The sequence below is a fragment of the Tympanuchus pallidicinctus genome, unplaced genomic scaffold, assembly GCF_026119805.1.
Source record: "Tympanuchus pallidicinctus isolate F22 unplaced genomic scaffold, pur_lepc_1.0 scaffold1, whole genome shotgun sequence".
In the NCBI taxonomy this organism is placed as follows: domain Eukaryota; kingdom Metazoa; phylum Chordata; class Aves; order Galliformes; family Phasianidae; genus Tympanuchus; species Tympanuchus pallidicinctus.
This window is the reverse complement of record NW_026294618.1, coordinates 58,340,281-58,355,008: the sequence shown is the minus strand read 5'-3', so window position 1 is coordinate 58,355,008 and position 14,728 is coordinate 58,340,281. Positions and strand designations below refer to the sequence as shown.

At 38.9% G+C, this 14,728-nt stretch overlaps 1 protein-coding gene across 4 annotated transcripts in view; it reads left to right on the top strand.

The window, feature by feature from the left end:
• SYNJ2 (synaptojanin 2) overlaps window positions 1–14,728 on the top strand; it is a 68,717-nt gene that overhangs the window by 27,693 nt on the left and 26,296 nt on the right. For all 4 annotated transcript variants that reach the window (XM_052672143.1, XM_052672052.1, XM_052671978.1 and 1 more), the window contains 7 exons: window positions 5,606–5,689; window positions 7,305–7,366; window positions 10,294–10,390; window positions 13,277–13,449; window positions 13,866–13,947; window positions 14,166–14,315; window positions 14,419–14,584. In XM_052672143.1, coding sequence (XP_052528103.1) covers window positions 5,606–5,689; window positions 7,305–7,366; window positions 10,294–10,390; window positions 13,277–13,449; window positions 13,866–13,947; window positions 14,166–14,315; window positions 14,419–14,584 — 814 coding nt within the window. The remainder of the gene's footprint in view (window positions 1–5,605; window positions 5,690–7,304; window positions 7,367–10,293; window positions 10,391–13,276; window positions 13,450–13,865; window positions 13,948–14,165; window positions 14,316–14,418; window positions 14,585–14,728) is intronic.

Genomic DNA, 14,728 nt, shown 5'->3' with positions numbered 1-14,728 from the left:
TCAAAAACACACACACGCACGCATGCACAAAAAAAACCAAACCAAAACAAACAAACAAGCAAAAAAACCAAACCAGGAATCAACAAAAAAGTCCTTTACCAGTAGGTTTTTGAATATTTGATAATTTGGCTTGCATCTTTATAAAGGAAAAATAAAAAATAATAGGATTGGCAAGCAAAAATAACACACAAAGGAGAGAAAAATGAGGGCTTTTTTGAAATCTCTCTAATGTGTACTTCCAAATTTGCTGCTAGTTTTGTTTTTTTTTTTTCTAATATATTGACATACCCTTTCTAATTGCAGAGTTGCAATTAATCCTCAAGTAAATTTTAAAATCAGTTAATTTTCCAGTGATAGTTTAAATGATACATTTTCTCTTTGTTCATATCTGTTTGAAAGGCACTTGCTGAGAGCAAAGTTTGCTTTGTTTGCTTTTCTCCTTCCTCATCACCCTTTCTACCTGGCCTAGCAATCTGCTGAAGCTGAGGCTGTATCACATTCTTTTAGTTCTTCTCTGCTGATAACATTGAGAAGAAAGCATGTTTTCCTCATTTAGTTTGTGTTCTCGTCACTGCTTACATTTCAGCTCCTGCCCCAAATATTCTCCACAGATTGAGGGTGAACTCTTAACGTCTTAGCATATAACTTAGGGGAAAAACTCTGATTTACCCAAGATAAACAAATGGTTTCAATTGTTTTCCCTTTCATGGAACTGTTCGGAGAAGTGTCTAATATGGAAACCTTGACAAGGCATTAGAAGGAAATGCCATGAATTTGGATTGATGTTCCCTTTATTCCAGTTTAAGAAAAAATATTGGACACCGATGAAGAAAAATGATCCCTATTTCACAATGTCTCCTGGGCATGTTGGATAGCTCTCCAGGCTAGGAATGGATGCAATCATGTGGTTAATTTATTTTCTGGATACAGTCTTACTGTGGCCACAGGCAGGACAGAGAGGATTATTTTGGCGAGTATATTATTGTGTCCTGTTGGTCTGAGTTAAAAGGAGTCCTGGAGAGGTAGGTTTAGACCATCTGTTATCTGTGCTTTTTGTGAGTGGTGTGACAGAGATGGAGATCCCAGAAAAAAGCCACGTTGGAATCCATTTCATCATGAACTGTGTGTGAGTTTCTTGAGTACATGATTAATTTTATCATTGGAAGTTGTGACTGGATAATTATTTCCTTCTAATGAAGCTGAGCAGGAGGTAGAGTTTAGTGAATAAATTATTCACTAAGTGATAAATGGGAGAAGCATGCTGGGATTAGAACACCAGCTAGTTGAAGTAGGGGCTTGTTTCTTGCTCAAAGCCAATAAGCAGTACCTGTACACCAACTTTTGCTGTGTACCAGGAGAGGTCCTTGGATTGGAGGGTCAAGGTCTGGCTGTATGCAACCAAAGAGAAAGCATGAGATTGTTGCCCTCTTGAGTTGTCACCACTATCACCCTTGATCCCAGAGCTGGAGAAAGTAACCACAAAAAGAAGCTAAGCAGGAGTCAAAATAAACCCATGACAATTTCTAACACCAGATATCAGAGGACAGGAGATGTATTTATTAACAAGGCAAAAAGGTCCTCGATGTAGTGTAAGTATCCAGTTGCTATTGTGTTGTCTGATTGGAAACTTGAAAATATATCTCAGAATCCATTCAGCTAAATAGTTTGGATTGTTTTATGGCCAGGCCTTTTGAGAATCAAGCAGTCATCCTTGGATGTTTTGAAAATTTGATAGGAATGAATGTTCTCCTTGGGACAAGTAGTCAACATCATGCTGTCATTATGGAGGTAAGGCTCCACAACAGGTTAGTTCTCTGAAGTCCAAAGACAAAGTCACCATAGCATTAGCAGTACGTATCAACCCTAACAGCAAAGCATTATCCAAAATGTGGCTGACAATTGTTGCACAGTTAGAGGAACATGTGGTCTTTGTGGTCTTCTTGGATGTGTTCCTTGTCCATTAGTTAAACAGAGGACAGATAAATTCTGGAAATAAATCACTGTTTAAAAAAGGAACAGCCTTTTATCTTGTACTGGTCATCTTTCGTGCGCTGCCTTAGAAGAAGAGAAATGGGTCTATTAGGACACAGGGCAACCAAGTCAACACCAGAATGACAAAAAAAGCAGGACAGATATGTGCTTGTAGAAAATATCACACTGTGAACAAAAAATGATCCAGACTTGAAAGAATATGAGAAAAGAAATTTAGTACCTATCCATTACTAAATGCTGGAATTGCATAAGCAGCAAAGTTAGAGTTTTTTGTTTGTAATTGTAATTTTAACAATTTACAATTGTAATTTCACCAGTGCTTACTTAAGTAAAGTTAGGTAATGTATCTTATGATAGTGTGTATAGGTGTTAAGATTACATTCATTTCTGATCTGGGAAGTCGTCTTAGTCTCTGTTTTTGAAGCTGCTCACTTAAGAGGCCTGCTGGTAGGAAGGTTCTTGTCGCTGTTATTGTTAAGGTCAAGGGATGTGCATGGGAGAAGGCAATGTCAAGATCATGGGTCATAGTGGTGAATAATGAATGGCAATGAATACTGCTGAAATTTAGAGAAAGTTTACTCTGTTGTAATGCCTAGTAAATTTGTTACAGTCTGTTTAGGAAGGAGTGACTGTCAGTAACTGGGAGTTGCCCTCTCATTCATTAAAAAAAATATGAGGTCTTTTTCCAATTCACTGGCAGCTTTGAAGAAAATAATTTTAGATTCATTTGGGTCACTAGAATGAGCTGAGAGGATTGTGAAAGACCACAGAATTGCTCTAGAGAACAGAATACCAAGCTCTGTAACTAAAAAGCAAAAAAAACCCAAAAAAACGTGCTAATGTGGAGAACTTTCTTGTGAGTGACCTGTACTGAAGAGGCCATGCTCCCAGTTCAAAAACCTCATTTGAATTTCTGAAAGCTATGTGACAATGTGCATAAAAATACCAATTTGTTTAAAGTGCCTTATCAGCATAGGCAAGTTCAATATTTGTCCTCATCCTGACAAAGGATCATCATATCAGGCTATGGGCATCACGTTTGATGACAGGAATGATCCACAAATAGTTTTTTGAACGTGTTTTTTTGTTTCAGTTCTCCAAATGACAGCTTAGTAGAGCAGAAAATAGAGAAGGCAACAGTGAATAGAAAATGTAAATAACAATATGAGCAAACATCTGTTAACTCTTACAACATCAAATCACTGGTAGATGGAAATATGAGCAAATAAAAATTCTGTCAGTGCAGAAAGGCAGAAATATTTGGTCAGTATTTTTCTACTGTATATGGCATAAAGAAGGTAAGTTGTACGTGCAGGGTCTATAAACTGTGGTGGAATACTTGCTATTTGAACTGTAGCTTAGGAAGATGTTAAACTGCAGCTATTAAAGTTAAAATTATTTTTCTAATCAGTGAATCTAGAGAATTTGCAGCTGAGATGTTTTAAAAAGAACTAACCAAACAGATACTTGCAACTGTGAAGTCTTCTGTTAGTTATGTAAATTGGGATGCTCCAGGAGATTGCAGGAAAACAGGTCCTCTGCAGTAAGTTGTTTGAGTAGACAAATTGTATTTTATGTGAAGCTTTGTCTGTAATCATCATTACCAAATGTTAATGTTTTATTTCAGCTCATGTCATCACTGATTGTTCTTGTCAAATTTTGGAGTGGTCTAGTCTTGACTCTTCTTTTCATAGATTCAGGAACCCTTGGTTAGTATGAATCAGAATAACACCAAGTCTGTCAGTGGAGCAATACAAATTTACTTACTTTAGAGTGGATCCTCTGGGTCCTTGGCTGCGTGCAAAAAGATGATTGGGTGTTTAGAAGTCTCTGACTCATCTTTGACAGCCTGTCTCAGGAAATGAAGAGGAAGAAGGTGGGCCTGCTCACTCTTCCTGCAGTCCAACTGTGGGATTATTGTGGAGCTAGGAGCTGGACTCCTTTGAAGCTGGTTCTTTGTTTCTGTGATTTCTTCTGAGCACAGAATTGTGAAGAAAGGTACATGGATGTGTTGCTATGGTAATTAGTTCTTGCACTCAGTTATGGGCAACATTTAGAAAACTTCACTGGAAGTGCATGTTTTCTGAAGCTGAGGTAGACCTTGCAAAGGGGCTTCAATCACCAACATACTAATATGAAGTACCTGTGCTTTTTTCCTGGAGTGGAGTGTATTCACTAGGGTGAATACAACATGAAAGAGCACTTAGTTTATTGGTTTAAGGCTAAAAGCATACCATTTTGCCGTGTGTCAGAGCTAGCCATCATTCAAACATGGACTTTGCATCCTTGGCTGCTTAAATCTTTCGTCTTAACGAAATGGAGATAATTTCGAGGGCATTACAAAAATACTGTAAAAGTTATCTAAATAAAACTGATGACAGAATGTGGAAATACCTGCCTCTCTGATGTATGCTTCTTTCTGCATGTGGAACTAAAAACTGTACATTGGTGGCAGGGTCAAGGTTCAGGTAAGATGCTTCACCTGATCTACCCAACTGGAACATCTAGTGGCAAATCCAAAAGCAAAAAAACCCACATTGAAGCGGTATGGTAATTCATTTTCATGCTCTTTTCTATTTTGGAGGCTAGCAGCCAGCTGGCAGCAGTTGTGCTAGATGATACGATGCAGTTAGAGAAGCAGCTACCTGAGTGACCTGTATGGATACCATTCCTCTGCAAGGCTGCAAAAGGCTCTTTGTGATGCATGAGATAACAGAGATGTGTATCATGTGTCACACGTGGAAAACAGCCAGGATTCTGCTGCTAAGAATAGGCTGGGGAGAGAGTTGGGTTTCACACAGTTGCTCTGTGGTCATACCCTGACTGAAGATAGTACCTTTTGTGCTAAGGTAATGTATAATGTGAGCTTTGCCTGGAAGCTGGTGGAGGGGGAAGCTAACTGGGGAAGTCAATGTTTGTATTTCATATGAATTTGATTAGAAATCAGTTGGGTAGCAGTGATCATAACAGATATGCAGCAGGAGTCTGAGGTCCGGTCTGGGAATCCAATGGATAGTTTGGAGCCTCTGGTTATAAACCCTCTTGAAGAGAAATAGATAACGCACTGTTCACTGTGTCCTGGAATGGGAGTAGCAAAGTTGTTGGTTTCACTGAGATTTATTTGAACATTGACAAAGCATGACATGCAGTGAAATAAGAAATAATAAATAAAGCATGGGATAAGCCTGTCCCACACCTGACATTACTCATCATCAGTCACAGGGAGCAATGACATTTTGCAGTTAAATTTTGTGAGAGAGACAGAGGGAGAGCATGTCCTGGTCTTCCTGAGTTTCCGCACCAGTAGATCAAATCCATCTTTGTCGTGGATGAAAGATTCCTTCTGCCTTGCCAGTGGTACTGTTTTAAATTCTCTCTTATTTCTGGTGAGTAATGAACTGAATCTGCTGTGAGTACATGAAAGCGAATACGTTGTACTTTGCTCCAGTGCCTGTGAGACCATGGAAAAGTGGCTGAGCAGTAAGGGGATACGGTGAGATATACTGTTTACTTTTTTCACCCTTTGTGTTCAGGTCTCAAGCACATTTGATGAAGGAGTCACAGACGGATAGCTCTAATTGGAGAACTCCTTCCATTTGTTTTATTTTTGCAGACAATTTACTTGGACGATGATGTCTCTTCCTTTGTGCAGATCAGAGGTTCTGTTCCGCTGTTTTGGGAGCAACCGGGGCTTCAGGTAAACAAATAAACCAAAAAGCCTATCTTCTCTTTCTACTTCTAAATAATTGTTTTTGTAACTTTTTTTTTTTTTAATGCGATACGGAGCTCATTCTATGAAAATGCTGATCTATTTCTTTTTAGGTTTGCTTTGTAGGAAATTGTATTTAGATAAAAGGGAAAACCAGCTAAACAACATAACAGGCAAACAGATATAGTCACTGAAGTTCAGCATTTTCACATGTTCATGTGCCTTGCTGGAAAGTTTTTGTAAGGGATTACGTCCTGATGTCCTAAACTGAAGGTTACAGCAATATCGTTATAACACTTTGTTTTGGAATAACCTTTCATTCTGAACTGTCTGGTTATCAGGAGTATCCTGATTATATTAACCTCCTGGATAAAACTGATAAGCAGCTCTATAAGAGCACTTTACCTTCAAAGTATAATGTTTAGCCTGTTTACTAGGTTTCAGTCAAACAGTAGCAATTATCTGACCTGACCTGATCTTCTGCAAGACAAAGATGTAGGATTTCATTAGGAGATTAATGCATGAAGCCTAGCAGGTTAATATGTGTTACAATTTATGTACTGTTAGAAGCTCGACAAAGAATCATCCTACCATTCCTCTCAGAGCAGAGGGATAAGCAACTAGTCTGACTATGCACATTCATTCATATGTGTTAGTGGAGAGATGTTACATAACTTTTTCTTTTTTTAAAATTCTTTAATAATCATTTGATACATCTTTATTTTTAGATCTAGCACCTAAGTACCATTCAGAATTCACCTGTTGGTGAATACTCATTACTCTTATTCCTTGGACGTGAATGTGCTGGCACTGGTGTTGGAAAGGCTTGCATAAATCAACATTAGGAAAATAACAGAAGATGCTGATGTACAGACAGAAATATATGATCTTATAAATAATTAGCAGTGTAGATTTATGGCACAGGATTTGATCCATCATATTTCATAGAATCATAGGATAGTTTGGGTTGGAAGAGAACCTTAATGTAATCTAGTTCCAACCCCCGTGCTATAGACAGGGACCAGGTTGCCCTCTAGACCAGGTTTCCCAAAACCCCATCCAGTCTGGCCTTGAATGCTTCCACAGCCTCTCCAGATAACCTGTTCCAGTGTCTCACCATCCTCACAGTAAAGAATTTCTTCCTAGTATCTAGTCTAAATCTATCTTCTCCCAGTTTAAAGCCATTTCTCCTTGTCCTGTCACTACATGCCCTTACAAAAAGTCCCTCCCCAGTCCATGGAGCTAGCATAACATAAGCCTTTTCTGAGGGATGAAGGGCAGGAAAAGTGCTGGACACGCAGCATATTCATGTGATGTAGTGTGGGATATCTGCTAGAGAAAGTTGGCAAGGGGAAGTGATGATTTATTTGGTTATAAAAAGATGTGTAGAAGATATCCCTTCGCTTAATAATAATCTTTTCACCGGTAATTGTAAATGTTGTGTGATAAAAGCTGTGGCTTTTGTATTAAGGATATTATGTGTGTGGGTGTGTGAAGACTATTAGGGGTAACCGATGCTATTAAAGAGATGCTTTTCTCTTAAGGAAAAAGGGGGACATCTATTGATTTACAGATAATTTTTCTTTCCAATATTTTATTTTAGGTGGGTTCCTATCATCTAAGGCTTAACAGAGGTCTAGAAGCTAATGCTCCTGCTTTTGATAGGTAAGCTTCATTCAACTTTGGCAGTAACACAACAGCCTGGCATTTAACTGAGATTCCACAGCTTTATGCATTCCCAGTGAATCATTAGAGATGTGAAGCACCCCTCCTATGAGGTTGCCAGTCCCCAAGGTGTTGCAGGATCATTATGTGTGTTTACTTTATTCACTTATTCTCATGAATTCTCCTCTCTATTTATGTTAGTAATTGAAATGATTTGGTCTCCTAGTTCAATTCTGGAAAAGCTATGAGATACTGAGTGATATGCCAAAGAAAGGCCTGTGTATCCTCTTGTAACATTTAAATAAACCTGAATTTACAGTATCCATGTGTTCTTTACCTCTGTAACTTGGACAAAAATTAAAAATTTGAAACTGCTTCCTAACCATTCTGGATTTGCTTTTCTCAGTGTTGCTCTGCTATACTGAAATAACAGCATCTTATTCTGTCACAGCTGATATTGTATGGTGCTGTTGTGCTGATGGTCTTTTGTGTTACCCAAAGGCTGCCTGATAAACTTTTTTAAGCCATTAAGACTTAATATGGTACCTATAAATCATAAAAAAGTCTATCTCTCAGCATGATTTCTGTAATGTCTGAACGTGATGTCCCATGGGCATCAGTGAAAACATTACATGAAGTATTTGGTCGGTAGGAAATTTTTAATTTGTTAAGTGTCATGTGATTCATTTCTGATTTGCTTTGGTTTTGGCAAACCAGATCTTATGTCCAAGCTAAAAGCTGGTTTTTGGTAAAATGTCTTAATTTCATGGCTTCATTTACTGTAACTGTTAGCAAATGTGCTCTTAGGAGCTGTTAATAGTTTTGCTCTACTGAAAAGTCCCAAACAGCACCTGGCATCTGAAGGGTCTATGTACCATAGCAGTACCTGCTCCAAAGGGACTTAGCCCAGGTTCTGAAAGCCTGGTAAGACTCCTGAATGCCTCTGAATTCAGATGTGTTTGAGACTCATGTTCTTGCTGTCCTCTGGTGCCATTTAATTTGCTTCACTACTCTTCCCGAGTTTTTGTCATAGAGTTCTGCATTCCATAGCAGAGAGAATTCATGTAAGAAAATTCTTTAGCATCCTCCTATTCTGCACAACGAACTGGGAGTACCTCAGTAAGGAACTACTCTGAACACCTTTTTGCTCAGGGAATCTGTTCTCTCTGATTGCAACTGGTGAAAATTAGCCTCTTGTAAGAAACATGAACTTGCACTTTTCCTTGTGCGCAGAATGTGTAGGTCAGGTGAAGTTCAGGATCTCTCTTTTTGCAGAGCTGCTAAAGACAGCCTTTTGGAAATCATGGAATCATAGAATCACAGAATGGCCAGGGTTGGAAGGGACCTCAAGGATCATGAATCTTCAACCCCCCTGCCACAGGCAGGGCCACCAACCTCCCCATTTAATACTAGACCAGGCTGCCCAGGGCCCATTCAATCCGTCTTGAACCACCTCTAAGGATGGGACATCCACAACCTCTCTGGGCAGCCTGTTCCAGCAAATGGACAAAGAACATACATGGAAGCAGGCTCTCAGACGTAACAGCATGCTACAGTTTCTGAGTGTGCTAGAGAGAGTTCAGCTTGTTAGATTTTCCAGTGTGACAGGCTTTGAGAGGACACTCTGAGAAGCAAAGGGTTATCTTGTTAGTGGATCTTTTTCTGTCCCCTTTCCCTGACAAATTCTTGGGGAGCTCTTCTCATAACAGGTGACCTGTATTTCAGCAGTTTTGTTCTTTGAAAATAATGTTGCTGGAGAAGCAGGAGCTTGGTGCTGGAGTCAGATGGGTGCAAATGTACGGAAAGAGTTGGTGTACAGAGAATTGGCTGCAGAATTGGAAGCACAAATAATGCCAGAAAGTATATCTAGCCATATTTCTTGAAACATATGATGCTAAGTTTTTCATTTCTCCATTGTCATGGTTATCTGTGTGGCTTAACTCTGATTATAGATTTTAAAGATGCATGCAATAAAATGAATATTTGACACTTTGATTTTCTGACACTTTGTCGTTGCATGTTGCTTTGGAGCAAGTAACAGCTTTCCATTTGTGTGGTTATTTTTCCTGTCCATTTCTATTCAGCTTGCTTTTAAGTATCGCTGTGGTGGTAGTACATGATATAAGATGACTAAGGTTCTAATTGTTTCTTGATAAGCCAGCACAGCTTTTGTAACACATGTATGCCAACTGGAAAAGAATGTATTAAGGGGAGAATGGGTGCCTCTGTATCTGGCTAACAGCTCTTGACTTTAGATTCCCTAAATGTCAGGCTTTGAAAGGTTGGCAATATGTGCCAGATGAAATACTACTTTATACTTGTTCTGTTTCTCCTGAAGAATCTGGACCAGGCCATTTTGCTGTAAGGATCTTTGGTCTTAACCAGTGTAGCAGTAGTTATATTAACTAACCTTCCTGCTTAATTTTAAGTAAGCTGTGAGTATCTCAAGGTTGCAGCAGCTCAGAGATGTTTGAACTCATCACCTATGATGTGTTCCTGCCTCTCTGACTTTGGTCCTGGAATCCTACGTCCCATTGTTGCCACTGAATGTTGGATCAGCAATGCTGGGCAATTCCTGCTGAAGCATAGTATGTTTTCCTTCCTGATCATCTTTTCTGTGCAGCTTTTAGGCTAAGAGCCAAGAGATGGGAACACATTTTGGACAATATCAAAGCTAACAAAAGATCTGGGACCTGCTTCCTAAAATGCTGCTGTCTATGTTCAGTACAAAGTAATATGTTCTTTAATTTCATGCTTGTACAACTTGCACTCAGCAAAGAAGCTGAGGACAGTGTCTGTAGCTGCCATGGCTGAAGCATGCTAGATGGAACTACCAGTGCTCTCTACTTCTGTGTTTTGGAAAAAAGGTAGTAGGCTGAATTACATTGGTTTGTTTTTATTTTTTGTTATGGTTACTTTTGCTGTAGGCATATGATGCTTCTGAAGGAGCAGTATGGAAAACAAGTGATTGTTAACTTGTTGGGAAGCAGAGGAGGAGAGGAGGTGCTCAATAGAGCTTTCAAGGTAAAATGCATTTTGTTTTTATTTTGTTGTTGTTAAACTGCTGACTTCCTGAGTCTTCACGTTTTGTTTTCTTTCTGGGCAAGTACCTGATGAATACTAGATCTGAATATGTTTTTTTTTTTTTTTTTTTTCCCCCACTAGATATTACAGGGAATTAAGCTTTATAGTCTCTGTGACTTGATTTTCAGGACTGTCTTCTTGCTTATTTCTTCACACCTTTACTCTTTTAAACCAGAATTTAAAAATAACAGTGTCCTAATTGTTCTAAGAGTAGCTCATGTTTGCAAAACTGAGTGCTGGTCAGCTTTGTCCATAGTATGTAGTCAACAGTGCAGTTACTATATTCTTCTAGGCGCCTCACCAGGTTGTCAGAACTGCTTTTGGGCCAGTACCTTGCTCTAGCTTGCTAAGAGGAAGATTTGATTGCTCTGATTATAGTGAAAAATAGCTGTTTACCACTAATTGTGATGGGAATTAACTTTTAGAGCACTAGATGACAATCTGGTTTATAGAGAGACATTTTCCTTCTCCCTAAATATGTTCCTAGACACAGCTAATGCTTGAAAGCGTCTGGGTTTCCTTTTCAGGATGACTGGCACTGGAAGTTTAAAAAGCTGCCCTGTGTTTTAGTCTGGAATGATATTTTCATGGCCAGATTTTTAAAACAAGTGCGTACTTGAACCTGGAGATTGTCACTGAGTGGTATTTGTGGCAAGTGGCTGCTCGCATTAGCCTGGAGATTGATGGGAACCTGCCTCCAAAGTCCTCGTTGCTTCAGAAATCAGACGTAGACCCTTGGGAGTATGTATTTACAAATAACTGTATGAAGGATGTTTTAAGTACGCATCTATAGTGTTACATGTATTTATCACTACTGAAGAGTGATACAACAGTTCTGAGTTCAAATACTTACTCTGAAAGTAAGCACCTCTCTACTGGAAGGAGACAAAGAACATTTTAATGGTGGTTTTTCTGTGATCATTTCTTCTTTCTACAAAAATGCTGGGAGGGGTCAACTACTCCAGTGGGAAATGACAAAGTGAACGACTTCCTCTGTATGGAATATGATCACAGCAATTGCCACTGGAGTTAGTGAGACAGTGAGGAAGGTACAGAAAAGAAGACAGGTCCTAGCTTCTAATTTCAGCTTTTTACTGAATTTCACCTTGACACAGCTAGGCCTCTATAGCCTCCTGGTTTTACTCTCTTTATAACATTTGTTATAGATTATTTTGAAAATATGTTGGAATGTAATTGTAAGATATGAAAACTTGAATATTCAAATATAAAGATACAAACCTGACTTTTCTTGTAAATTTAATTCTGATATTTTATCAAATACTTGCATTCCTGAAGATAGTATTCTGGTCAATATCATACAGTGAGAAATTAAATCAGAAATAGGATGTCTATAGAATAAAGACCTTGCATCCCAACTGAAAACAGCCACCTCATGGTCTTTTCTTTACCTTTGTGTTTTAACAGATGAATCGTTAGAAAGAATATCTAGTTAGATTTTAGTCCAGTGATTTTAAAGGACTCAGATTAAAAATGAATATAGAATGGTCAGGAATGAGAGCTTTTCTCCTGTTGTGACGTTTGTTTCTCCATCTTCCCTCCTGTGCATGTATTTTTCTCCCAAAGGTTGCTGCAACCTTTACAAGTTTTCTCTGAGTTGGCTCAGAGTATTCCTGTTGTAGTCACTGCCACTGCTACTGGTTTCCCTTGATCAGAATGTGTACACTACCATTAGTTTGTGCAACTGGAGCAAACAAAAAATTGTCAATCATGACTTTGCCTGTTATACAACCAAACAAAAAAACAGTACCTTTCCCAGTAATGCTGTTCCTCTCACAAACGTCCTCTGTAACAGATATAATTATGTTTACAGCGAAGGCGGTACTGTAGTGTAGACAACAATTTACACCTCAGGTGTATCGCCAGCGCCAGTGGATCTGGTGCAAATACCAAGTGTTTTGTCTTCTATAATAATGTAATGAAATATATTGCTTTTTCTCCTCCAAACACCATGCAAGACCTTCAAATTTGTTTCTGGAGGAGTGATTTAATTACTAACTTGGTACAGTTGTATATAGGCTTCTAATATAATATCAGGGTGGTTTTTTGTGTTCATTTTGTATCAGAATAAAGGGAATAAAGCATTCCTTTCCTGAGATGAGTCCAAAAGTAAAGGGAATAGACAAAGGTTTGCGTAATTAGAGTTAATAAAACAATTATCTCTGGCTTTGCCATGAAAAGCAGGATGTGTTACAGCTGTATCTATTATAGAAATGTTAATGAGATTTGTGGCAATTACTGAAATACATATGAGGTCATGGAAATGGGAGATGAAATAATCAGGCTGTTTGTGTCCCTTCTTTCACTTCTGTGGTTTGCCACAAAATTCTGTAATATGTTTCCTGGGATATCATTTGTCTCTTCCTTCCTCCTCAGCCACACTCTACCTAAAATTAGGGCCACACATTTTCTCTTGGCATTTGAAGAAGAGTTGCAAAATACACTCATGCTTTTTTATGTTCATGTACCTTAAGCAGCTCTGGGCATTCTTCATGTCAGAATTTGCCCAAAGCATCACTGTTGTTGTGCAGGGCTGCCACTAGTCAGGGTGCACGCAGGACCAGTTCTGAGGTATGCTTTGCAGGCATAGTTTGGAATTTGCTGCAGGAAAATTGGGGTATAGCAATCCGGTTCAGTTTTGGGAAGAAAACAGAGAATTTTCATTGCTGTTTTCACATCTGGCATTTCAGACTTCCGTGTGAACTTCTCAAAATTAAAACCTTTGTTTACAAACAATGAAAAGCATGCTGGTATCAGTCTTATGCTGTCATGTGAACAGGATTTGTTTTCCTTTCAATTTCTAAACAGAAACTACTATGGGCCTCTTCCCATGCAGCAGACACTCCGATGATAAACTTTGACTACCACCAATTTGCAAAAGGTGGGAAAACTGAAAAACTGGAAAATTTACTGAGACCTCAACTGAAATTGCACTGGGAAGACTTTGGCGTCTTTGCAAAGGGCGAGAATGTAAGTCCATGGTGAGTGTCTCTGCCCCCATGCCCCAGCATAGCCAGGCACCAGCCCTCCTGGCCTTCCCAGGTTCATCTCTGTGTTTGGACCATGGGCGTATGTGACCATATTGAAATACAGATTTGAAACAAAGTGTAGTCTTGGCACTAAATAGATCATTTGGTTTAACTACATCTCCATGGTCTAGAATTTGGAAAATTACCAATGCATGGATTTGCAAGCACTGTGTTGCAGACAGTCAGGTAATTAGATATGTAATGGAATACACTGTGCACTGTGTACTGATCCCACTTTTGCACTTTCAAAATGTGGGTGGGAATATTCAAGCTGAACATTTGACGATCTTGTTCAATCAACCTGTAATTAGAAGTTATTTTTAAAATATACTTTTCTTCCTCCCTCCTCTTGTGTTTAATTACCAAAGCCTGCAGACAGGTACTTTTCGAATGAATTGTTTGGACTGCCTGGATCGTACTAACAGCGTACAGTCCTTCGTTGCGCTGGAGGTAAGTTTATCAGAGGACCTTTCACAGATGTCTGTACTGCATACGTTGTCACACAGGAAAGAAAAGGGGCATAAGCCTCACCAATACAAGTCTTTCTTGCTAGCTCTGTGTTACAGAATTGTGCTGGCTGTAATAATTAAATTGAGAAGAAAAGGCAAAATATATTCAATAAAAGTAATTTTATTTCTTTTTTTTTTTCCTTTCTCCTCCAAACCCAGATTCTGCTTACACAATTGGAGATCCTTGGGTTGAATTCTAGATCTATAGTTGAGCGCTTTGTGGAATCATACAAAGCAATGTGGACTCTCAATGGTCACAATTTGAGCAAAGTGTTTACTGGCAGCCGTGCCCCTGAAGGAAAACACAAGGTAAAGAAAAGCAGCAAAACTGTTTACTCAGAAGTAACTGTAAAGAAAGGTATCTGATTTATATCTCGTTGCCTCTTATGCTGATGATCTTGGTCTGATGTAGGTTGGGAAGCTCAAGGATGGAGCCCGCTCTGTCTCTCGTACCATTCAGTCAAATTTTTTTGATGCAGTAAAGCAGGAAGCCATCAAGCTGCTTCTCATGGGTGACTTCTTCAGTGAGGAATATGCAGACAAGGGCAAGATGCTCATGGATCACACTGCACTGCTGGGTAAGGCCAGCATAAACCCTTCCTTTTTCTTTTCTGTCTGGTCTTAACCGTCAGATATAAGCAATTGCATCTTTTTATAAATAAACTACTCTTGTGCTGTTTAAAACACTTTTTTTTCAAGTTACTGTAGCAGAATCCTGTAAA